General features: G+C 37.8%; 1 protein-coding gene across 1 annotated transcript in view; it reads left to right on the forward strand.

Moving 5' to 3' along the window:
• LOC107602203 (calcipressin-2-like) overlaps positions 1 to 25,049 on the forward strand; it is a 27,163-nt gene extending 2,114 nt beyond the window's left edge. Inside the window, exons 2-4 of the mRNA XM_016294644.1 lie at positions 5,275 to 5,448; positions 6,818 to 6,989; positions 22,569 to 25,049. Coding sequence (XP_016150130.1) covers positions 5,275 to 5,448; positions 6,818 to 6,989; positions 22,569 to 22,723 — 501 coding nt within the window. The 3' untranslated portion in view covers positions 22,724 to 25,049. The remainder of the gene's footprint in view (positions 1 to 5,274; positions 5,449 to 6,817; positions 6,990 to 22,568) is intronic.
• The last annotated feature ends 739 nt before the right edge of the window (positions 25,050 to 25,788 follow it).

Consider the following 25,788-nt stretch of genomic DNA (forward strand, 5'->3'; position numbering starts at 1 on the left):
GTGTGTGTGTGTGTTTCTGTGTGTGTGTGTGTGTGTGTGTGTGTGTGTGTGTGTGTGTGTGTGTGTGTGTGTGTGTGTGTGTGTGTGTGTGTGTGTGTGTGTGTGTGTGTGTGTGATTAATCTACTGTGAATGGAAAAAAATACTATGCATCAAAGTCTTGGTGTTTTTTAGGAAAATTTTAAATATATCATTCCACAGATCCTTTTATGATTAGATAAAGTAATATTTTTAGAAAGCCAGTGGCAAAATATTCCACTGCACATAACCCTTTATCCTCCTCCCTTCATTTTGGTGTCCATATTTGTAAAGGAATGTGATTTATTTCCACTACAAATACTTGGCTTTGAAATGTCCGCTGAGGGCTCTCAAAAATGAACATAACACTATGTAACCCATGGCAATAAAGTACAATAATACTTCAGCTATATTTACCTCCATCACCTTGTTTAAAATATGACGTTTGTTTTCTTATTAATTTGCATATTAGGCCTCATATACTCGAGGCAGAAAGTGATGCCCATAACCTCAATGTTTCCATTAGGGTTTATTTTCAAACACATTCCAAGGATGTGAATCCGTGTATCATTCGATCATTCATTTTTTTTATTTAATATTGAAAATAGAAAAATTAGAAAATGGCTCCTTTTTCGTTTTTTTCCAAAAAACGAAAAACAAGAATTCAGCTTAAATTTACGTTTTTCGTTCATGGGTGGAAAAATGAATAAACAGTTTGAATATTTGATTTCTACATGTGGGCGGGAATTAAACGCCCCTTTCTGCTGATTGGTCAGCCGAAGATCAAACCGTGCCTTCATCAGCTCTTCCGCAGTATCACGCAGCAGAATAATAGTCCTCCTGCAGTTGTACAGATTAATAACCCATTTTATCAATTTCAAAATTTTCATCAAACAAACAGACTAATGAATAGCTCAACACAACTCGTACCGGGGCAGAGTTTAGACAGGTCTTTCTTCTGTGTAGGCCAGCGGTTCTTAAAGTGATAGGGGTGTCCAAGAAATAATTTGCTATAGCCTAAAGTATTTCCAGACTGTAAAGTCGGGGCATTTAATTCCCGCCCACATGTAGAAATCGAATATTCAAGCTGTTTATTCATTTTTCCACCCATGAACGAAAAACGAAAATTTAAGCTGAATTCTCATTTCTCGTTTTTTGGAGAAAAACTAAAAAACGAAAAAGGAGCCGTTTTCTAATTTTTCTACTTTCAATATTAAATAAAAAAACGAATGATCGAATGATACACGGATTGATGTGATTCAGATATTTTGATTCAATATATTTTTGGTGTTTGCTAATGCAAATGTCTCTATTATTATTGCTTACTATGGTGATTTGATCAAACCCCTAACTATAAGTGTTAAACTTCAGCTTGCAACTCATGCTAAGTTTGTTTGTGCTAAGAACAAGAATGATATTTCATATTGTGCAACATGTTTTAACTTTTCTAAAAGTTAAAAGCTTTTCTAAGGACCTGTCATAGTTTAATGAGTGGGAACTGATGACATGAAGCGACGCGAGGTTAGGTACATTGAAAACAGATGAGCGCACATGTGCATATACAGCTCCCGATCGGGGCGAAGTTCTTGGAATTTTGTCCACAAGCACATGTTTTAACATTATTTTATTATTTCACACTCAGTATTTTAACTTAAGTGCTGCAAGCCATGCATACAGCGATGGACACGACAGATTTTCTGGTATGCAAAACAAGTACTTTAAAGGAATTCCTTAGCTTATTGCCGTTACTGTGGCAGCCAACAACAGTACAGCTTAACCCTCCGCACGTTTTTGTATTTAGTTATATTGAAAAAGTTTCAATTCAGTCTATCTTTTTAACCCGTTTTAACATGGATTTCTTTGGAGACCGGCCGTAGCTGTCGGCCAAGATGGCAGATAGCAGTGGCGGCACATAATATCCACGTTCTGATTGGTCAGATCGCCTGTCATTCAAGCTCCCTGTGAACGGTCAATTTCGAACAAACCTGAATGTCCTTTACAGCAGCGGTTCTCAAACCTGTCCTGGAGGACCCCTAGCCCTGCACATTTTGTATGTCTCCCTTATGTAACACACCTGATTCAACTCATCAGCTCGTTAGTAGAGACTGCAAGACATGAATTGAGTGTGTCTGATAAGGGAGACATACAAAATGTGCAGGGCTAGGGGTCCTCCAGGACAGGTTTGAGAACCCCTGCTTTACAGTACACTGTGCCACTGAAAATTCAGCTTGTATGTGCAAAGCCATTTCTCACAACAAAAATTGGGAAATGTCTGACTGCCTTTTGCTAAAAAGACCAGCATGATGCTGGATGACCAAGGGAGGCTAATTAAGCTAGTTAAGATGCTTGATAGGGACACCAGCATCCAAAACTCGACATATGCTGGTGACCAGCAGTGCTGTGACGGTAGAAAATGATCTCATTTCAAGGTGCAGTGGATCAGACGAATGTGCTTTTATCTGCATTTCACACGCCATCAAGTTCTTGTTCTATAATTAGCTCTGGACGCACTTGACATCTTGTAAAACTTCAGGCAAGTGCTGAGTCAGAAACCTGGAGGATAGAAAATGTGCACATATGCACCGCACCTCTCTCATGGACTCATCTGTTGTCACCTGCCATTGCTGAGTCATTCAAAACGAGCCCAGCTGTCAGTGCACGTCCTGACACACGGTGGACGTGACATATCCACAGCTGCCATCTCTAGGGACGCTCACTCTTGGCTCAGAGATGAAGGAATATGCTGGAGGTTTCTCACAGATTGTGACAGGATACAAGGTGTATGGCGAATTGACGCTGTGGAAGAAAACTGTCTCAGCTATCCATCTGTCTCTGCAGGAGAGTACCAGCGAGCAGCTCTAATTTTTCATCTTCCCCGTCTCTGGACATTTTTATCGAGCACATTCACTATTTCTTGATGCTAAAAGTGACAACTTTAGATTCTGTGTATTGTGAAGCACTGAGCAAAATCTCTGGTGACTGACAGTGAAGAGTAATTTATAGAAGATGTTTTTATCAAAAGCAAGAAATTGTACACTTATCAGAAGATGCTTCCCTTAAGGCAGCAGTCTTGAACTCAAGTTAACTGGGACTAGTTGCAAAGCTACAACAAATGCAAGTGTTTTTACAACCATATATTTTAACTACACAGTTATACAGCTGGTGCTTGTAAATCAGGCAGCTATCAGGCCCATTAAGAGACCAGCAACATCATGATCTGGCTTTGATATAATGGTCAGGGATTATTTAAATTCATTACAATTAATACACTACTGTTCAAAAGTTTGAAGTTCGTAAGAGGTTGCATTATTTAATCATAAATGCAGTAAAAGCAGTACTCTTGTAGCATGCATTTGTCAGTCTTAATATGGAATTGCATTCGAGTTTTATGAAAATAAAAATAGGTATAATGAGCTGCATGGAAGAAAAAAATTATTTTCAGGCTGGATTTTAAGTATAAACTATTCACACTTCTGGGGTCAACTTACTATTTGCTGGCAGTTTGAGATCCTTGACTAATAGGGCAACCTTTGAAGACTCAATATGGTATTCAACTTTCTGGTTACAATCCTTAACTTCCACAGTTTATGTGACAGTGATTTCATCATCTCTACCTGAACTTGATTTCTGATACAAACAAAGCACGTCTCTTAGACATCACATAATTGTAAATATCTACCTTCCTGTGTTACGTGTTTCATATTTTAGATTATTGTTTGTCGTCATATTGAAGTGTTTCACCAGCGGTTGGCTAGAATTTAAGGGCATATTTGAGGGTTTCATGTTGAATACCTATTTTTGGTGTACACATTGGCCTCACTTCCAAGTGCTTAAGTGCTATGCCTTTAAAAGGCAAAGCAAACCCAACACTGAGACGTTAGCCGTTTTAACAGGTCTCTGAAAATAATGCAATTAAATACCTCACTAAGTTGAACAGTCAAATCAGGAATGTGATAGCCTACGCACATTTGATGATGTTTTTTTTTGGAAAATACTAATCAGTCTAAGGTGTTTCTATTCCAGCAATCCTGTTTCAGATGCTACTCTGAAAGAGAGTTTCATAACAGTGTGCTTTTACTTATTTAATAAGCTATTTAAACAGCTTTCGTTAAAGTACTTTTTCCTATCCCAGTTAAAGTCATTTATTAAGATTGAAGGGGTTTATGAAACCTGTTTCAAAACACAAACTTGTTATTTATTTATTTAGGTATTTATTTATTTGCAATTTTGCTACTAGTGTCAGAAATGACCTCACCTCTAAGGTTACAAATTAAGTCTTCAGAGGTCTTCTAAAGCACTTAAAATTAATAAGAAGCCATTATATCTCTACAAAAACAATAAGCATCATGTTTTCAAGAGATAGTCCACCCAAAAAGGAAAATTTTGTCATCACTTACCCTTATTTTGTTCTAAATCTGTGTGAGTGTTCTTCATTTTGAAGAACATTTTTCTAAATATCTTTTGTTCTATATAAAGCATGAAAGAAATGCAGGTTTGAGTAAACATGAAGGGTGAGTAAATTTACATTCATGTATTTGGCAGACACATTTATCCAAAGTGAATTATATTACATTCAATGTATGCATTTTATGAGATCTAGCTTTCCCTAGGAATCAAAACCATGACCTGGTCATGCTAGTGCCATGCTCTATTGTTTGAATAAAAAAATAAATTATGACAGAATTTTCTTTTGGGGTGAACAATCCTTTTAAGTCTGCATGGTGAAGATTAGAATGCAGGTAAATACATGTGATTTGGGAAAGTCCTTTCTTTAACAGATGAGGCTGAGAGTGCTAAGGGTTACCAAGACCCAGCAGGACCGATTACTGAATTGAGAGACAAGCTGCAGATATAATTGCTTTCATCAGTTCCTCTCCTGCACAGGAAATGAATATTAAGTGTCATAACAGACTCAGCCAATCTGTCTCTCCAAAACGATCCAGTTCTGGCTGAGCTGATTGGATGATCTGTGAGGCGTTCCTAGTCCAAAGACTGCCATGTCCCATAAAGAATACAATGACGTTCATCCTGTCAGCGATATGCTGACATTATTCGCAATCGTTCTCTCACGGCCCTGATAAGATTGATATTGGTGGAACAAGTCTTGCTTGTTTCTTGCACAGTAAAAAAAACATTCCTGCTCGACTTTCTTTGTCCTCTATGAAAACATATGAATTATTCATGCTTTGACATTTGCCAGTGGACAGAATTGAAATATTATCCCTTATTAATTTACCTTGTTTATTTTTTTCTTTCAGGAAATGTTCGAAGCGCTCTTCCTCGCGTACGATGAGGGTGTGACGTTCCAGCAGTTTAAGAGCTTCCGACGTGTACGAATCAATTTCAGTAACCCCAAAGCGGCAGCCAGCGCTAGAATAGAGCTGCACGAGACACCTTTCAGAGGAAAGAAACTTAAACTCTATTTTGCCCAGGTGAGAAGTGGCTTCAGTTGCCCAAAATTTCTAGAATCTCTGTATTTTTAAGAAGGGTACATTTACATAAAGTACATTTATGAGTGACATGTAGACAACAGGTTAAGATACAAACTATGCATTCGTCAAGTAATATGGTGCTTTTGCCTGATTAGATCTGAATCAGAGTTGATTAAAAAAGTATACAGTGCTGCTCTAAGTGTGCAATTTCTCTGCACCAAATGGACTCACGAATTACTAGAAAAGACAAAAACTTTTATAGTGCCATGCTTGAAGATTAAACAAATATTTGATAGAACGAACTATAGAACGATACTGAGACATTAGGGAGTCTGTTCTTTATGTACATTTGATCATACATCATGTGTATCGTAATCCTTCTGTAAATCATGTCAGGGTCTCTAACCCTTCTCAGTGAGCAGGAAATTAACTCCTATTCAGGATGAGACAACTCCAGTAGGGCAGAATCCACTGGCTGGAGCAGACAGCTCTGAAATAGATGCATTCTGATAGCTGGTATTAGCCGCTTGCCAGAGTAACTGCCCAAATCAGGCTGACATGGTTGTTGCAAAATGAGGGTACAAAAGAAGGACATCTTGCATATGAGTGCAGTGTATTGCGGGGTTATTTGCCATTCAGAACTGAGCTGAGAAACCGAATATAGAACTGCAATTTAAAGGATGTAGAATTAAAATAAATTTAAATTCAAAGGCATTCATGTAACTAATTTTTTACAAAGCCTTTTCTGAAAGTAAAATTTAAAAAAAAAAGGCTTTGAAGTTTAAAGTTTTATAGGCTTTATGGATAGACAGAACGATAGATAGATACAGACAGACAGACAGATAGACAGATAGATAGATAGAATGTTTGAACAATACATGCTTGAACATCTGAATAAATAAGCTTTCCATTGATGTATGATTTGTTAGGATAGGGCAATATTTGGCCGAGATACAACTATTTGAAAATCTGGAATCTGAGGGTGCAAAAAAATATTGTGGCATGGTATATGAAAATATTGAGAAAATCGCCTTTAAAGTTGTTCTAATTAAGTCCTTAGCAATGCATGTTACTAATCAAAAATTAAGTTTTGATATATTTACGTAGGAAATTTACAAAATATCTACATGGAACATGATCTTTACTTAATATCCTAATGACTTTTGACATAAAAGAAAATTTGATCATTTTGACCCATACAATGTATTGTTGGCTATTGCTACAAATAGCTATACCTGTGCTACTTATGACTGGTTTTGTGGTCCAGGGTCACATTTGCTAATGACTACTTGAGAAACATCTGGATTGATCCCAGCATCAAAGTCAGGTCTTTGTTTGACTAGACTAACATACTCTCTCTGGCTCTTAGGTGCAGAATCCAGCATCCGAAGGAGACAATTTACACCTGGCTCCTCCCCAGCCTTCCAAACAGTTCCTCATCTCTCCTCCTGGCTCACCTCCAGTTGGCTGGCAACAGATTGACGAGGCCACACCAGTTATTAACTACGACCTGCTATATGCAGTTGCCAAGCTTGGCCCAGGTCAGTTACAACTCACCAGTCTTTTCTCTCAAACTTTGCCTTTTGGCACCATTATCCTGGTCCATCATGCACTGGTATGAACGGTCATACCCACACCTGAACTCTGAAGTTCAGGCTTGCGTGCTGGGACGTAACGTAGCATGTGCTACAAATCCTTTTCCTCTCAAATCAAGCACATCCATTACTCACTCGGTTAGCCATTGTCTTGAATTATCTTCTTCGCTGCACTGCAGATGATTACGTCCACCATCCTGCTCCTAATCAATGCACACTCTTCTTCGGCTGACCTTCAGGGGTGTGTATGTGTGTGTGGGCGACTCCCACTGTGCCCTGATGAGCAGTTATTGTATTCAGTGCTTCTGGAGCTGTAATGTGTTTTGATTAAAGCGGCCGTGTAGAAGCTTCTGTTTATCTGGGTGTTTGACAGGGCAAACGGGGGGCTATGTTTGGAATGGACCACACACACTTTCATACAGTGGGCCTGTGAGTGCCCTGGCCTTCATGGGAACAGCTCAGCCATCTTGGAGCAAGTAAGCACATTACAAAGCACCATTGGGTGACCTTTTCAGTGATTCTGGGTATCTCCAGTTCCCAATTAACAGTTTTTTTGTTTTTTGTTGTGTATTAAATTACAGATGATGACAGTTCTTCCATAACATTATGTAACTCTGCAGTTAGGTTAGCCATAAATCATCTTTGTCCTTGTCTTTCCATTGTCCACTGCTATTGTACCCTTACGGAAAAAAAACACATTGTGGTGGTACTATGATAGCAGATGATAATTTTATGATATAACCATCATGGTGTTGTCCAATAAGCCAATTAATACAGGAGACATTTTACAAAAAGCTTCTCAATGTTAACATTAAATAATTAATAGGTAATATGAACTAACAAATATTTTTAAAGGATTTATCAATCTTACTAAATGTTAATTTCTACACATTTCAAGTTGTATAAATGAATTCATCTTTTGCACATGCTACACTGTAAAAGTGACTTCTTAATGAGTTTATTAGAATTAATTAATGAGAATTAATATTTTTCCAGCAAAAATATTGAAGAAAAAAAATTTGAAGCAAATACAGAATGTTCTGACTTTAGCAGAAATCAAAACTACAAAAGAAATTATAACTGTTTTAAACACTTTTGACCTGATTCTGCATGTGCATGGACCCACACACAATCGTGGACACACTCTAGAGGTCTACTCATCTGTAGAGGTCTAAACATTTAATCCATTGTTAAGGATGTAGCACTATCTGATCACTTCTGTATTTTCTTTGATATATTGATCTCTGCTACCACTGAATCTAGATCTGTCTCTGTCAGAAAGAGATGCATTAACGAGAACACTAGTGTGCTATTTATGAAGGCTATATCTTTAACACCAAGCATTTCTGCAGACTCCGTTGATCTTCTCCTTGATTCCTTTAACTCAAAGGTTAAGAATGTTATTGATGATACTGCTCCTGTAAAAGTCAGTAAGAAGACTGGCAGACAAAAATCACCTTGGATAAAATCAACAGCAGTACAGAGTATGAAAAGGCAATGCAGAAAAGCTGAGCGGATGTGGCATAAGAGGAAACTTGAAATTCACTATAGCATCTATAAAAACAGCCTTCATGCTTTCAATGTGGAACTAGCCACAGCTAGACAGACCTTCTTCTCAAACCTTATAAACAGTAGCTTAAACAACACTCGCACTTTTTTTGCTACTGTTGAGAGACTGACCATCCCCCCAAGTCAGATTCCCAGTGAAATGCTCTCCGACAGCAAATGCAATGAGTTTGCGTCCTTCTTTTCTAAGAAGATCAATAATATCAGAAAGGTGATTGGCACATCCTCAAGTTATGCAGAGGTCAGATTTGACCGCAATTTCAAAAATAAGTTACTATGTCTGTTTCTGAAGCAACTGATGGCAAAACTTTGGAAGAAATAATACAGCACCTTAAATCGTCAACCTGCTATCTTGACACACTTCCCACAACTTTTTTTCAAAAGTGTGCTTAACTGTTTAGAAGCAGATCTCTTAGAAGTGGTGAACGCCTCACTTCTTTCTGGGACATTTCCTCCCTGAAAACTGCAGTTGTTAAGCTCCTTCTGAAAAAGATCTTGATAACACCATATTGAGCAACTATAGACCAATATCAAATCTTCCTTTTATAGGCAAGATTATTGAAATTGTAGTTTTTAATAAGCTGAACAACTACTTAAACTCAAATGGATACCTGGACAATTTTCAATCTGGTTTCCGACCGCATCACAGCACAGAGACAGCGCTCATTAAGATAATAAATGATATTCGCTTTAATTCTGATTCTGGCAAAATATCAGTCCTAGTACTAATAGATCTTAGTGCTACGTTTGACACAATCGATCATAACATACTTCTAGAGAGACTGGAAGACTGGTTCTGGCTTTGTGGGATGGTACTCAAATGGTTCAGGTCATACTTAGAAGGGAGAGGTTATTATATGAGTATAGGAGAGCATAAGTCTAAGTGGACGTCCATGAGATGCGGAGTCCCACAAGGCTCAATTCTTGCACCACTCTTGTTTAGCCTGTATATGCTCCCACTAAGTAAAATAATGAGAAAGAACCAAATTGCCTATCACAGCTATGCTAATGACACCCAGATTTACCTAGCCTATTCTCCAAATGACTACAGCCCCATTGAATCCCTCTGCCAATGCATTGATGAAATCGACAGTTGGAAGTTTTGGAAACAAAGATGAAGTTCTCAAGGTTAATGCATACCTTGACTGTAGAGGGTCAAACAACTAAAAATCAAGTCAAGAATCTTGGTGTGATTCTGGAGACAGACTTTAGCTTCAGTATGTCAAAGCTATAACTAAATCAGCATACTATCATCTCAAAAACATTGCAAGAATTAGATGTTTTGTTTCCAGTCAAGACTTGGAGAAACTTGTTCATGCCTTTATCACCAGCAGGGTGGACTATTGTAATGGTCTCCTCACCGGCCTTCCCAAGTAGACTATTAGACAGCTGCTGCTCATCCAGAACGCTGCTGCCAGAATTCTGACTAGAACCAGAAAATCTGAGCATATCACCAGTCCTCAGGTCCTTACACTGGCTTCCAGTTATATTTAGGATTGATTTTAAAGTACTTTTACTCGTTTGTAAATCACTCAATGGCCTAGGACCTAAATACATTGCAGATATGCTCACTGAAAATAAACCTAACAGACCACTCAGATCATTAGGATTGAGTCAGTTAGAAATACCTAGGGTTCACACAAAACAAGGGGTGTCCACTTTTAGCTATTATGCCACCCGCAGCTGGAACCAGCTTCCAGAAGAGATTAGATGTGCTAAAACATTAGCCACATTTAAATCCAGACTCAAAACATTGCATTTATTGAATGAGCACTGTGCTACGTCTGAACTGATTGCACTGTATTTTATATATAATAATTTTCTTTCTTTAACTGTTTTAAATTAATTTAAAATCAATTTATAAATCATTTTCGAAGTTTTTAAATTCCTTGATTTATTGTTGCATTGTTACATCCCTAGCTAAGATGGAAGAGGCCAGAGAGAGAGCTTTCCACAGACTTGCTCTTAAAATATCAGTCATGTATAATGCATCAGCACAGTCAAATCTGCCATCATTGACTCTTGCCTCATGAATATCATTCTTCTCCGTCAAAGCTGTATCAACAGGCCCATGCCAGTGACCTTGTATAAACGACGCAGACTGAATTTCTTCTCTCTGCCGATTTCCAATAATACTTGACAATCCCAGCCATCAGCTCAGAATTGCTCTGAATCCATCAGCCTTTATCTGCGGGACTGTTTTTTTCCAAATTCAAGCCAAACACATTGTGATTGTCAGTTACTTTCACAGCTGGTTTAGACTAAACTTTTACCCATAAGAGTGCCATGCGGTTTCTCGTAATGCATCTAAATTTGTCTGTACTATATCACTCAGCCTGATCCATCTGCTGCCCTGGCAAACGCATCATCGTCTTGTGTTCCCATCTAAACAGCTGCTCGGCACATTCGGCCCATCTTGCCTCATTTTGCAATTGAGCAGCTTTAGAGCATGTTGAGCACGTGAGTATATGACAGTACTCAGCCACAGGGAAACCAGGCCTAAAAGCTCCGGTTGGCGGTGCATCACTTATGGAACCAGGTCAATATTGAATGTCACCCTCTATTTGTTTGGTCTATTTTTAGCTGACAGTGTAAAAGGCGTTTGGGGATTATGGAGTAGGAACATTTGAATTATGCAACAGGGCTTGGCATTATGGACTCTCAGCCATCAAACCCCCAAGGGATTAATTTCTAAATCCTGTGAAAACATCCAGCTGAATTCTAAATCTCTCTCTGTCTGGCTCTCTCTAATGAAGTATGAAGAAACGTAACTCTGATAGTTTAACCTATATTATTTATGTAATGGAGTTAAGTGATGTGTAAACAAATGAGACATAGCTTATCAGAGTGTTACAACACTTACTCTGTTGTTCAGACAAATACTTTACATAGTTAAAAGCTTTTACAGCTGTGATAATATGAGTCACTGTTAGATGCAAGGCTAACATGCAGATGGTACAACCGGATCTAGGACAATGAGATGATAACTCATTGTATTAAGTCCAGGTCACATATCACCTGGACCAATACAGCTAATTTGTCCTTAAGAAATTCCCAGGTTCACCACAACTGAATCACTTTTACTTGTCCCTTAGTAAAACGATAACAAAAACACTTATTGCACTGACAATGGGAGTCCAGATAGTTGCAAATTTGCACCAAAAATACAATTATGTATTGTTGTCAAGCATATAAATGAATTTAAATTTAAAATGTACTTTTAATTTAAAATAAGTTTAATTTTGTACTTTAATTATTAATAAACCATTTTTAATGATTTAATAAATATTTTATACATTCATTAATTCAAACATACTGTAAATCAAAATATGAATGAATTTAATTATTATTATTTAAATCAATTCATATGTATGACAACACTGATAGCACCTCAAGAACATGCAGAGCCTCAAGCCAACAAAAGACAAGGAAAATATATGTGGTAAAACAATTTATATTTACATATTTATATCTGAATGAATGTCAGTGAAGAAAGATGACCTCTGCAGAAACTAAATGTTCATGCTAACCAGCAAAACCTAAAATGCTTGCTTGATTTAGCTCACCATTCCACAACATGCTTGATGGAAAAAGCTTGCATATCATGCTGTTTTACATCACAGTGACACATACAACACTTACTACTACACATAGCAGCAGTGCTAGATTTGTATCAAGTGGCCATATCCCCTCAATGGCTGCTGGGAGGTTGTGTAAGAGAGCCATTCAGAGTTGCATAATCCCAGAGCGGGACAATGAAGCCGCTTCACTTCTCTGGTGGTTTCACAGCCTGTTCTGAGGTCAGTCAACCAGGAGTGTTTACACATGTTCAGGGTGAAATGAGAAGCCACAGACTGGCACTAGAAAGAATGGATTTCAATTTGTTTATGTGTTCATCTCTGTTTATTACATAGTGCTGATAAAATGCTTGTGTTTGTGATGAATTCTGTGCTAATGGAAACCACCTCTTTCATTTGCTGGGTAGGAATGGATTTTTAGGACATTACATGACACAATACCAGTGCTACTGCTAAAAAATGTTAAGAAATTCAAATCTGTTGACTTTTTGACTAATAACTACACTAAACAACATTCACTTGTCACATTAGAGTCGGTCATATTTGCAAACTGAAATCAACACCAAAAATAAATTGTCTGAGGATAAAACATCACATTGAGTTTGCTTATGTATGCTTGCATAAAATCAATCTGAACTGAATTACAGGATGGGAGATCACACTCCAGAGATCAAGATGGCATCTTGAGACACATTTAACAATTAATCCTTTGCTTTAAGTCCTTAAACTACTAAATTTAGTGTCAATTAAGCGTGAATTTAGAGAACACTGCATTATTGTTATTGATTACCACTTAATTGCCTGACAGAGGAATCTAAATGAAGAAAGAGAAGCACTGAACCGAGTTAAACAAGGCTTTATGTCGCTAGAGTAGACACAATGGGAAAGTACAGATGTACGTTATAATATTTTGTTCTAAAATGGAGAGGAAGCTTAATTTCAACCTAATGACCTAAAACGTATCTTTCATTAAATAATATAAAAACAACTAGGAATTAACATAATTTAGTTACATGTTTGCTAAAACATGTTTTCATCATACAAGAAAAATGCCACACAGGGACTTCCTTGAACATTTTTGAATTTCAGAATTATGAACATTTCAAACTTAGTGAAGTTTAAATCAGAGATGCAAGATAAAGCATGCTTGCCAAATGAATCAATCTTTTATAATCAAATAAAAGACATGAAAAACATTGTTGCCAACAAAATCATCACAATATGAATATTCAATATATTGCCCAGCCCTAATTTCAGTATTCATTTTACATACCAGTCCATTTGACCGAGACCAAGTGAATGTATAAGAGTTGTGGAACAAGACCTATTTTGCCGCTTCAGTGAATTGCAGCCTAAATTAATCTGAGATGTGCTTTGTGCTCTGACGTTTCATTGCCTTAAACTTTCAGTTTTGACCTTGTCTGCCCATGATGAGCTTCAGTCACAAAAGCCAGTGCATGTTAATAGCAATTGAAGGCAATTAGGGAACAGAGGAGACAGTACAAACTAGTGAGCAATCAACAGCACTCAAGTGGAACCATGTGGCAAGCTAAACAAACAGCCCATTCAGCCCAGGCACCTCGACTGCGTTAGACTGCTGTCGGATGGCAATAATGATTGTGGTTGTTGTGGAAGGAAGTTTTTTTCCATTGTTAAGCGTGTGTTTCCATACACACGTTTGTGTCGGAGAGGCTGCGTTTCCACACGGCTCGCACTGAAATTGTACAGTACAACAATACACATACACACTCCAGCTCATTAAAGCAAAGCGCTTTTGTTGTTCCCTGCTCTGTTTACAAGGCGCATACCCAGCCGCTTCACCCTGAGAAAGCAAAAGCACTTAATGAAATATTCCTGCTGCATCTGTGGACGCTTAGATAACAGACCTGGAGCCAAGCATGTGTGGTGTGCATGGCCCAGAGAGGGTTCTTATAGCTACACAAAGCACAAGAACTATGGGTGGGAACACCTGTGAACCTGATCTGATACGTTAAGAGAGCTTACACTTTATACTTGTGCTTATTTCAGAGCTCAAACTATGTGCTATATGTCTCTTTTTTGCATAAATGTGTTGAGAACTATGTTAAGCACAATGGTTTCTTTAAAAAAAAAGGGGTCAGGTGTCCCACTGTCACCTAAAAATACTTGACCCCAAAAGTATGTTTTGGTTCTGATGTACATTTTTGAGACAATCACCTGTGCCGTAGATGCCATGTGACTGGTTACTGGAAGCACATAAAAATTATGTCAGGAAAACACTGATTGCACGATGACAGATGGCTCTTTGAGAACACAAACAGTTCCAAACCCTTCACTACAGACTACCCTGAGCTAAATGGTAGCAGAAATTCATTAAAAAATATTAATTTTATACTTTTAAGAACACTACAAATATAATAATAATATATAAAAATAATAAAAGCAGTAATCATTTTTTTTTTAATTGCATAAAATAATGCATTAAGAATGACAAACTAACAATGAAGATCACACTTCTGGCAGCATTAATTGTGGTTTTATTACACTACCATTGTAATTTTATTACACTACTGTTCAAAGGCCTCCACACTGAGCGCGATGTGAAAAAGCGAGGCGAATCGCCGATAAACGGTGTTTTCACACCGAACGCGAAACGATTGTTCGCCTTCTGCTAATTCACGCCTGCACCCTAGGTGGCGCCAACCAACAATGCATTTTTCCTCAGATATGTATCTCATAAATGGATTTAACATTGTCCGCTGCTCAATATACAGCATTAAATTAAGATATTTAGTTATACACCAGAAACACAAACTATCTATAATGCTTACAAGAATAGGCTACATCCTAAAATATAATTAGAAGTACAATTAGCATCAAGCTACACTTGAAAATGTATGTAATTATTAATGTATTTGCTTACCCACTTTAAACCATCATTGAGTGCTTGTAATAACTTCCGATTGTGATCTATAGTTGATTTTGATTAATAAGCAGACCCATGCACTCCTTGTATGTTTAATAATGCTACACTGCTATTATTTGTCATAAACATCCTTTATTGTGTGTAGGCTACATCCTAAAATATAATTAGAAGTACAATTAGCATCAAGCTACACTTGAAAATGTATGTAATTATTAATGTATTTGCTTACCCACTTTAAACCATCATTGAGTGCTTGTAATAACTTCCGATTGTGATCTATAGTTGATTTTGATTAATAAGCAGACCCATGCACTCCTTGTATGTTTAATAATGCTACACTGCTATTATTTGTCATAAACATCCTTTATTGTGTGTAGGCTACATCCTAAAATATAATTAGAAGTACAATTAGCATCAAGCTACACTTGAAAATGTATGTAATTATTAATGTATTTGCTTACCCACTTTAAACCATCATTGAGTGCTTGTAATAACTTCCGATTGTGATCTATAGTTGATTTTGATTAATAAGCAGACCCATGCACTCCTTGTATGTTTAATAATGCTACACTGCTATTATTTGTCATAAACATCCTTTATTGCTATAAAATTACCATGAGCTGCATACAAAACACAAACAGAAAATATATTGTCATAATCATGTCTATTTGCTTTCATATTTCATGTGTAGAAAAAGAGTTAACGTGCTCTGACTCTCGGGCATTCTCTAACACTCGTGCAAAGTGGAAGAAAACGGATGGTGCTCTACTGTGATTACATAATTCAGTGACACTGAGCGCGATGTGAAAAAGCGAGGCGAATCGCCGATAAACGGTGTTTTCACACCGAACGCGAAACGATTGTTCGCCTTCTGCTAATTCACGCCTGCACCCTAGGTGGCGCCAACCAACAATGCATTTTTCCTCAGATATGTATCTCATAAATGGATTTAACATTGTCCGCTGCTCAATATACAGCATTAAATTAAGATATTTAGTTATACACCAGAAACACAAACTATCTATAATGCTTACAAGAATAGGCTACATCCTAAAATATAATTAGAAGTACAATTAGCATCAAGCTACACTTGAAAATGTATGTAATTATTAATGTATTTGCTTACCCACTTTAAACCATCATTGAGTGCTTGTAATAACTTCCGATTGTGATCTATAGTTGATTTTGATTAATAAGCAGACCCATGCACTCCTTGTATGTTTAATAATGCTACACTGCTATTATTTGTCATAAACATCCTTTATTGCTATAAAATTACCATGAGCTGCATACAAAACACAAACAGAAAATATATTGTCATAATCATGTCTATTTGCTTTCATATTTCATGTGTAGAAAAAGAGTTAACGTGCTCTGACTCTCGGGCATTCTCTAACACTCGTGCAAAGTGGAAGAAAACGGATGGTGCTCTACTGTGATTACATAATTCAGTGGACAATTAATAGAAAAGTTATTCTGTATAAAGAACATGTGAGAATAAATCTGTTCTCAAATACCAACGATAACAAGAACTCAGCCTCCACTCTCTTCTCTTATCCGGGAGACTCTTCTTCGATGTTTGATTACACTGGTTTTCGAAAAAGCACCACCACTCTTACCCTTTTGTGCAACAGCATCTGCTCCAGTCACGTGATCCTTGCTAAAATCTTATTGGACGGGCTGTGATTTCGCTTTGCGAAACTGAAATGATTCGTCGGACTAGTTCGAAAAAAAAAACATTTGCATTTTTGGTGCACGAATGTTCGCGGTCTATGTGGAAGCATCCATAGAAATCTATTGTTTTATTCCAGTGCGTCATCGTGTCCGATATTCGTTTCGGTTTTTCGCGCTCCGTGTGGAAAGGCCTTAAAATTTTGGGGTCAGCAAGTTTTTTTTAAAGAAATTATTACTTTTATTCATAAAGGCTGCATTGATTTGATCAAAAGTGACAGCAATGTGATAAGATTTCTATGTCAAATAAAGGCTTTTCTTTAAAGGAGACATAGTATGCCCCTTTTTACAATATGTAATATAAGTCTCTGGTGTCTCCAGAATGTGTCTGTGAAGTTTCAGCTCAAAATACCCCACAGATCATTTATAATATCATTTTGAAAATTCCTATTTTGAGTGGAAGCAGAAAAACGCTGTTTTTCGGGCCTGTCTCTTTAAATGCAAATGAGCTGCTGCTCCCCACCCCATTTTCCAGAATAGAGCTGCGCCATTACAGCTTGTACCTGCTAAAAACATCTGTTTTGGTTCTGATTATCATGTTTATCACGCTGAAATCATGCATTTTAAACCATATGAGTTTAAACTTCTGATATATGGTTTTCTGAGTGCACACATCCGAAGCACACGGACAGAAAGAGGCTGTCACAGCATGAGTACTAAACTAAGTTCTCATTCACACACAAGTTTACGTTAAAAACACGAGTTATAAAAAACAGTCGGTAATGTCTGGGAAGGTAAACAGCTGGGAAATAAATTGCATGTTTATTTTAGATCTGTGTGGCAGCAGCAATATACAGTAAATAAATCAATAAATCCACTGCTCTGTTGTCTCCTCTGAGGCTGGGACTCTAAATAGTGTTCTGTGTTCGTCTGTGCAGCCAAAGACAGAACAGTTATCATGTTTTGCTCAAACTTTCGCCATGGCATTAGAACTGGTACACCGTTGTTGTTTGCAAAATCAAATGACGGTGCCATGGGTGTCAACTTACAGATCAAAAAGTGGTAATATTATAATGAGATCCCTTTGCCACACCACAAAGGGAGCGAAATCTGACGCGCTCATTTTCTCAGACGCTTGCAGAAAAAGGCTTACCAAAACAAAGTTACTGGGTTAATCTTTTTCACATTTCTTGGTTGGTAGATGCACCGGGGACCTGATTATAGCACTTAAAACCTGGAAAAGTCAGATTTTCATGATATGTCACCTTTAAACTTTCTGTTCATCAAAAAAAAAGAAAAAAAATTCATCACATTTTCCACAAAAATATTAAGCAGCACAAGTTTTCAAGTTTTCTTCAAGTTTTCACAGGAATGAAAACGTTATTTAAAATGGATAATTTACAATATAACAGTTTTACAGTATTTTTCATCAAATAAATGGAAAAGAGATTTCCGACTCCAACTTCAAATATGTTCACTGTTAATTCATGTTTGTTCATAATCATTAAATGGTGCAAATCAATTATAATATGTAGAAAGTAACATTAACCCTCTGGGGTCTGAGGGTGTTTTGGGCCCTGGAGAAGTTTTGACATGTCCTGACATTTGTGCTTTTTTCAGTTGCTAATAAACATTTTAATGACTAAGTTTAGTAGCACCATAATCAGCACAAACTGGGCTACAATAATATGTGAGCAGCATGTATGTATGTGATTGTGTTTTTGAGAAAACAACGTTTATGCGTGCTTAGTGAAAAACTAAAATTTTAAAGTCACTGAAATAAGGCCATAAAACACATACAGAACATTTGTTCACAGGACTATTGAGAACAGATCTTGAAGTCTAGAATTTTTGCATCAGAATGATGTGAAAATCATCTTGTTTACTCACTCACAGAAAACAATATATTGATTTAAATTTTCTAAGACACTTTTTGTGTAGAAAAGGAATATGCGAGGGGGCGTGAATGGTCATGTATAATGAGTGATTCACACCTGAGAAGACAAAGGCCTGCATAATGAGCTGCATAATGAGCTGCATAATGAGCTGCATAATGAGCTGCATAATGAGCTGTCAGGTGTGTGACTGAGAGGCTCACCCCGCCCCTCTCTTCCGTGAGGTGACAAGCCGTTCTCATGAGACTGTAAACTTTAGCCGCGGAACTTGCTAACTAGCACATTATTAGGAAAGGCATTTTGCAAAGATTCATAAAAAAAACTTATACTCACTTCTTCTGTAGGTGAATCACGAATGATTTGCGCAAACAAAAACGCATTTAGGTAGATCGGGGGTGCATTCCCTTCAAAAACAAAAGTGATCCTCTGGGTCTTCACTGGGCTCAGATGTCGGGAGTAAATAATGACGGCTAATTATTTCACCCAACAACAAAACACCTCAATCGCTTAGGAGACATTCTTGCCTACACCTGCTCCGGCATTGAAACAATGGCGGACTGTTCACAGCTCACTCAGGGTGGGTCTGTGCTAAAATGCCGGTGTCAATCAACAATCGTGGGAGGGGCCTGCCAAAACAACAACACTCTGCCAATAATCTGTGAACGGCTTGATCTGAGATAAAGGTTATGATTTATGGGTATGTTAAATAAACCACTGGATGGATTTTTATAATTATAGGATGGTTGTGTACACATACTGCCAATACACATTTATGTTCAAACACCATATAAAAGTGAATTTTGCATCTAATGTCCCCTTTAATAAATGCTAACTAAAAACTGTTGTTCATGTTAGCAATTGCAACTAGTATTTATGCTTTATGGATAAATAAGTTACAAATATGTGCCTTTGAGGGTACTGCCTCTGAATAGCTCAAGGTAAAATTTTTGCACAATTTTGCAGTGCTCTTTAAAATGAGTGGAAATCCAGCCTCTCTGTAAGGTTATAGTGCCACTACAGAGGTTTGAAACATGCATAATGTCAACGGATCAAAGTACTGTACAGCATAGCTCCTCACATTATACTATTTATTTGAGGGTATTTTCAATCACGGTGGCAGATGGCCGACACCAAATACACGGCAATTTGTGTGAGTCATTATCCATTCACTGGCTGTTACTCAGTCTGCAGCTGTGCTTATCAGATTGGATCTGTCCCCTTGTACGCTCCAGCTTGTATGGCATTCTTACCATAAAGGGTTAATTTTTTTTCAATCAGAAGAGGGGGTTTATTTTTGGGACGGTTGCTAAGGAATGCAGAAATTGTCACTTGTGCTTTTGGAGAGGAGGACTTTAAAAGGATGAAGGGAAGTGTTTTGCCCCTCTTTTGAAAGAATGCTCTAAAAATACCCCCAGTTTCCCTGTGCCGGCCCACTGAACCTACACTAACCGAACGAAATCCATCTGGCCTTTCACTCGCTCAGCACCTCTCTCCTTCTCAGCTGGTGTGTCTTCAGTGGTGCACGGCTGTCATGCACACACGCATGGCTCTGGATGAGCAGCGCCTATAAATTGGAGGAGAGCTGGAGAGATGTGCTCCGCATACCAATGAGATCACTGCTGTTTTAATAAAGACTCGCTTTTGCTGCTTTATTAAGGAGGGCTATGTAACATTAGCACATACACTCCTCAACCTTATGTTTTTATCCTCTCGTGAGGTTTCTTATGGTCTAGGAAGACTATAAGGTGTCATAATGAGCTTGATTGCTCGCACTTTCTCTCTTCGGCTGTCTGACCCTTGACGTCAGTATGCAGCATTGACGTCATGCCCAGGTTTCAGAGAGAGGCTGAGCCCTCAGGAGGCTATGCAGGAGAAGAGGAATGTGAGAGATTGTAAATTTGTAGGAACATAGCTGAGGAATTGTTTGAACGAGTGCGCTTTGCATGAATAAAACATAAGATGATAACTGATAGAGGAATTAGGTCAAAACAGTGAGAAGATAAAAAGTTTGGATGTTCGTGTTTGCTTGTGTGTGAGAAAATATGAATGCATAGGATAAAAACACAAGGGAAAAAATCGGACTAGGCCAAGGAAAATAAATACAGCATAAGCCAGAGACTTCCAGAAAAAAATAAGATAAGAGGGTCTTTAGAGTGTGCTGGATCCTTTGGGTGACCACAATGCACTGCACACTCATGCGGCACAGTGGTAAACTTTGATTCCGCTTCCTGCTCTGTTGCATCCTGCAAACATTCACACAGTGTATTCGTCCAGCGCATTTCAAATATTTAACGTCTTCCGGTCCTCGTGCAACAGGGATGAAGAGATGAAGAAAAGCAGCTTATCTCTTGTGAATGTGTGCAGTTCTAGGCGTGTTTGCTTGTGTGTGAGAAAATATGAGTGCATAGGATAAAAACACAAGGGAAAAAATGGGACTAGGCCAAGGAAAATAAATACAGCATAAGCCAGAGACTTCCAGAAAAAAAATAAGATAAGAGGGTCTTTAGAGTGTGCTGGATCCTTTGGGTGACCACAATGCACTGCACACTCATGCGGCACAGTGGTAAACTTTGATTCCGCTTCCTGCTCTGTTGCATCCTGCAAACATTCACACAGTGTATTCGTCCAGCGCATTTCAAATATTTAACGTCTTCCGGTCCTCGTGCAACAGGGATGAAGAGATGAAGAAAAGCAGCTTATCTCTTGTGAATGTGTGCAGTTCTAGTTTTAATTACCTGAAGTGTGGAAACCCCTCCAGACCACTCTGATTGACAGGCTCTGTGGATTTCTAGGTTTCCATTCTGGTAGTGTTATAGGGATTTTCAGCACTGGATATAGAGCACCGTTCCCTAATGGATTCTGTGTATAAGTTTAATGCTTGTAATGCTATGGATCATTGTAGGTTTTCTCTGGCAAACCGCAATTATAGCCAGCCTAAAATATCCTCACTCTTCTCACATTGAGTTCTGGAAAGAGAGTGCCCTCTAGGCCAGATTTTTTGTATTGCAGGAGAAATTAATACAGTATTTTTAAATAATTTAATGGGAAATTTGAAAATAATATTTTCTTCAACATAGGACGTTGAATACAATGCAGTATAAGCAACTGTACAAGCCAATTAGAATAAAAATGTTTGATGCAAAAATACTGTAAAAATTTACTTTTTTCTAGCTATAATTTATCATTTTCATTTATACACACCAATATAAATGAACAGCAATATTATACCTACACTAACGTTCAAAAAGTTTTTGAAGATTTAAATTTCAAATCCTGCTTCTATTCATGCACTTTCTACAAATGAATTTTCTATTCATCAAAGAATCCCCCAAAAAATGTTTCATAGTTTCCACAACAGCACATTAGTTTTCAACAAAAATTCAGTTTTGCCATGACAAGAATAAATTACATTTAAAGCTATATTTAAATAGAAAGCATTCATTTTACATTCTAATAATATTTCACAATATTTTACTATTCTTACTGTATTTCTGATCAAATAAATACAGCCTTGGTGAACATAAGAGACTTCTTTCAAAAATCTTACCAACTTACTAAAATCATTTTAATGTATAAAAAAAGTATTCGTGAACAAATCAGTTTCGATTTAATTCAGTGGCATTTTGAAAGTTAGAACTGATTAGAGGAAATGTATCAAACTTACCAAATTTGACTTGCAAAGCCACATTGTAATTCAAAACCAACTAATTTTAAAAACAGAAAATATAAAACAAAGAAGAACTGTTAAACAATGGCCAAATAACGAGTCCAATAACTGCAAATCACTGTAATATTCCAAATTTTGCTTTATTTTATATCTCCAGCAAAACCTCTGTGAAAATATTATCGGTATTCGATATACTAGCGAGAAACTCTCAAGCTGACAGATTCTTCTCTTCTACACATACAGGTGAGAAGTTTGAGCTACATGCAGGCACAGAGTCTACGCCCAGCGTGGTGGTCCACGTCTGTGACAGCGACACAGATGAGGAGGAGGAACCAAATAACAACCCTAAACCAAAAATCATCCAGACCCGACGCCCAGACCTGCCAGTCTCACACTGAACTCTACAGCTCCACACAGAGTCAGCAGGATTTATCCCCTCCACCATTTCCTTTGCAGGACCTCTGCCACCCTCCTTCAGAACCTTATTAAACACACAAGCAGGGTCTGAGGGACTCTGATCTGTGTTTCTCGTTCAGCACACACATGTATACAATACTCAATGTGCTGTCACACAATGTTTTTTTTATGTTGCAATACTCTGTGTTAAACATGGCCGCTCTCTGTAACTCTTTCCCAATCTGACTCTGTTGTAATGTCATCTGATCACCAGTTAGAGGCAGCATGTACCCGTCCCTGCTCTCACCTACATTTCTGATTGGCTCCTGGGCCGTGGCACATGAATAGTGTCAGATGTGCCTACTGGCTGATAGCTGGCTACTTGGCTTTGCTCTTGCACCACAACTATGAACCATTTGTACCCAGCAAGCCATTAATAATATTACGTTCTTCATAAGGGCATGCTAGCCACTAAATGTGGCTAAACACCAGCGCTGCATGTGGCACCCCTAGAAATATATCTTGCCTAACAAATTTCTGTCAATTAACCCTAATATGGCAAAAACAGTTCACTTTTGCATAGCAAAAAGTGCAGACCGCAAGAATCGTTCTCTTCAGGCCAGTGCATGTTCTGGTAGCAAACTACGATATTATTTCCCGCTGTGTATAATTGTTTGTGTCTCGCCAACAGTATTCTTACAGAAAAACGATGCTTTTCCGAATGATAAGCTGACATTTTGATCGCACCTTTCAATGGAACCTATATGAGTTGCTTCCTCAATGTGAATATTTTTTGTCGCGCTTGTGCCCTTTTCGAGACGGAACCCTTAAACCTAACTTTTTGTTCTGTAAGCTCCCACTACAGATTAATGACATCAATGGGTAATCAGATGTCATTGAATGAAATCCGTATTATGCATGGTTACTCGTTTCTAGAATTTAATGTAGTTGTCCCAAATCCATAGCTCTCCTCGTTGTCTGTGAGACTTCATTCGCACACAAATTAATTTCTAATAATGTCAAAGAAAATGGATAGGATGCTACTGAGACAGATCTTCCAAGTGCTATTACACAGTGGGTAACAAAAAGCAAATGTTACGAGGGTAATGTCGACCAATCTTATTCAGTCAGTATCTTTTTGCTGTGCCTAACTCATTTACGGATTATTTAGCTAAAAAATAAAAAACATCTATATATCCAAAGTTCATAACATCAAGGCATGCACAAACCATATCCGTAGATTTGAGTCGCAAAGGCACTATACCCGAGTAGTTGGCAAATGCACTACAAGAAAGCATTAGTTGGTTATGGTATAATGGTTATATTATTTCTTCCAAAATATATAAATGACGCTCATCCCGGACAGTCCATCAACACTGTGATGTGTCATTACTGTAATGCTTGACTGATGCCCTATGTTGAAGTATTATTGTACGAGCATGTTGTAAATTTAAGGAGGTTATCAGGCTTAAACATCTGTTGTTCAGTGTTCACAACTTCTTAAGGGCGGTAGCCACAACTGTTTTTCCTCAAATTTCTGTTGAATTGGATTGTTCTTTGGTCTAAATGCTGTTGGTTTGCGACTCGTCTGTCTGTGTCCATTAGCCTGAAAGAATGTAGAAATAGTACACCCCATCCCCGTGAAGCAGTGACTCTTTCACTGTTCTGGAAAGAGGGTACTTACTGCTCTCTTTTGACATCACCGTCTGCATTGTGACACAGATGTTTCCTTATGCTACCGCAGCCTCACGCCTTATTTGATTTAGTTAGCAGTGCACACTCTGGTCCGCTTCTCTGAAAAAGAGGTACAGGATCAGTACATGTCAATAGGATAAATGTGTAAATGAATGGGACAAGAGCAATACATCAAAACCGATACCAACCAACCGTCCACTGCCTTGGACTTTCCCTTCCAATCAGCTCTTCCCATATTCTTTCCTCACGACATCAAAAATCTCTAGCAGTCTCACACGCTGCCAGCCTTCCTTACCGTCATGTAATTTAAGATTTTTGTATTGTTCTGTATTGCACTTTCTTATTCACATAACTGTACACAGTATCATTCAGTAACTGTATTTCCTTTTATTTTTCATGTACTCCTGAAGACATGATATTATCTATGTTCTTAAAGTCTTTGATCTGAAGTTAGTGTCACTGATGTTGGGAAACAATATCTGTATTGTGTATACTCGTGCAAGACCATTGGTGATCTTGTCATCTACATGTGCGTCCTGCCTGCCGACACTAAGGAGACATATCTGTATATATTAATCAATAATATTTTTACTGCATTTTTGTACAAATATTCATGGTAGCCATGTACAAGTAGTTGAGATGATTCTTTGTTAGTATTAAAAAAAGTTTGGTTTTAAACCTCTGGTGTGGTCTGATGACTTGTGAAGATGCAGTATAGATAGATCAAAATAAATGTTAAATAATTTATGAATATTTAATTATGGTATATGAGACAGGCATAGGCTAAAATAATATATCTATTTATCTCCAATGCCCATAGTCTCATCATGGCCAAACATTGTCTGTTTTATCGTCCTTGCCGATATATTGGCATTTCACTAGTATTTAGTAAATTTATTTTACGAGTAAAAGGGTAAAAGGTCACGAGTCACATTAAACATTGACAACACAGAGGTAACATTATATATACCTAGAAAGTAAACACAAGGTTCATGAGGAGTAGGTTAGACTTGAGTTGTCCATTGGTCCAATTTAGATATTTTAATGAGGAAACGAACAAAATTGTCACCATTAATCAACTGCCACAAACGATGTCTGCCGTTTTTGCGCGTCATCGCCTGCTGGTTTCTAAGGCGATGCCGAGGTAAGGCCAGTCAGTCAGTTGTCAGTTGTACGGAACATATTTATGTTTTAGTATATGGCTTGCAGTCTTATATTTCTATTAAAATGCTTTCAGGTCAGACTTATTTTCAGGCTAGTTTCAGGAGTGTTACTGAATGCATTGTTCGACTGTCACATGGGAAACTTCTTGAGATTGGTTTGCGACGATACAGTCTATGCTTGTACTACAATAACGAATTAAACTGCCTAA

Source organism: Sinocyclocheilus grahami, unplaced genomic scaffold, assembly GCF_001515645.1.
Source record: "Sinocyclocheilus grahami isolate Dianchi unplaced genomic scaffold, SAMN03320097.WGS_v1.1 scaffold321.1, whole genome shotgun sequence".
Taxonomy (NCBI): domain Eukaryota; kingdom Metazoa; phylum Chordata; class Actinopteri; order Cypriniformes; family Cyprinidae; genus Sinocyclocheilus; species Sinocyclocheilus grahami.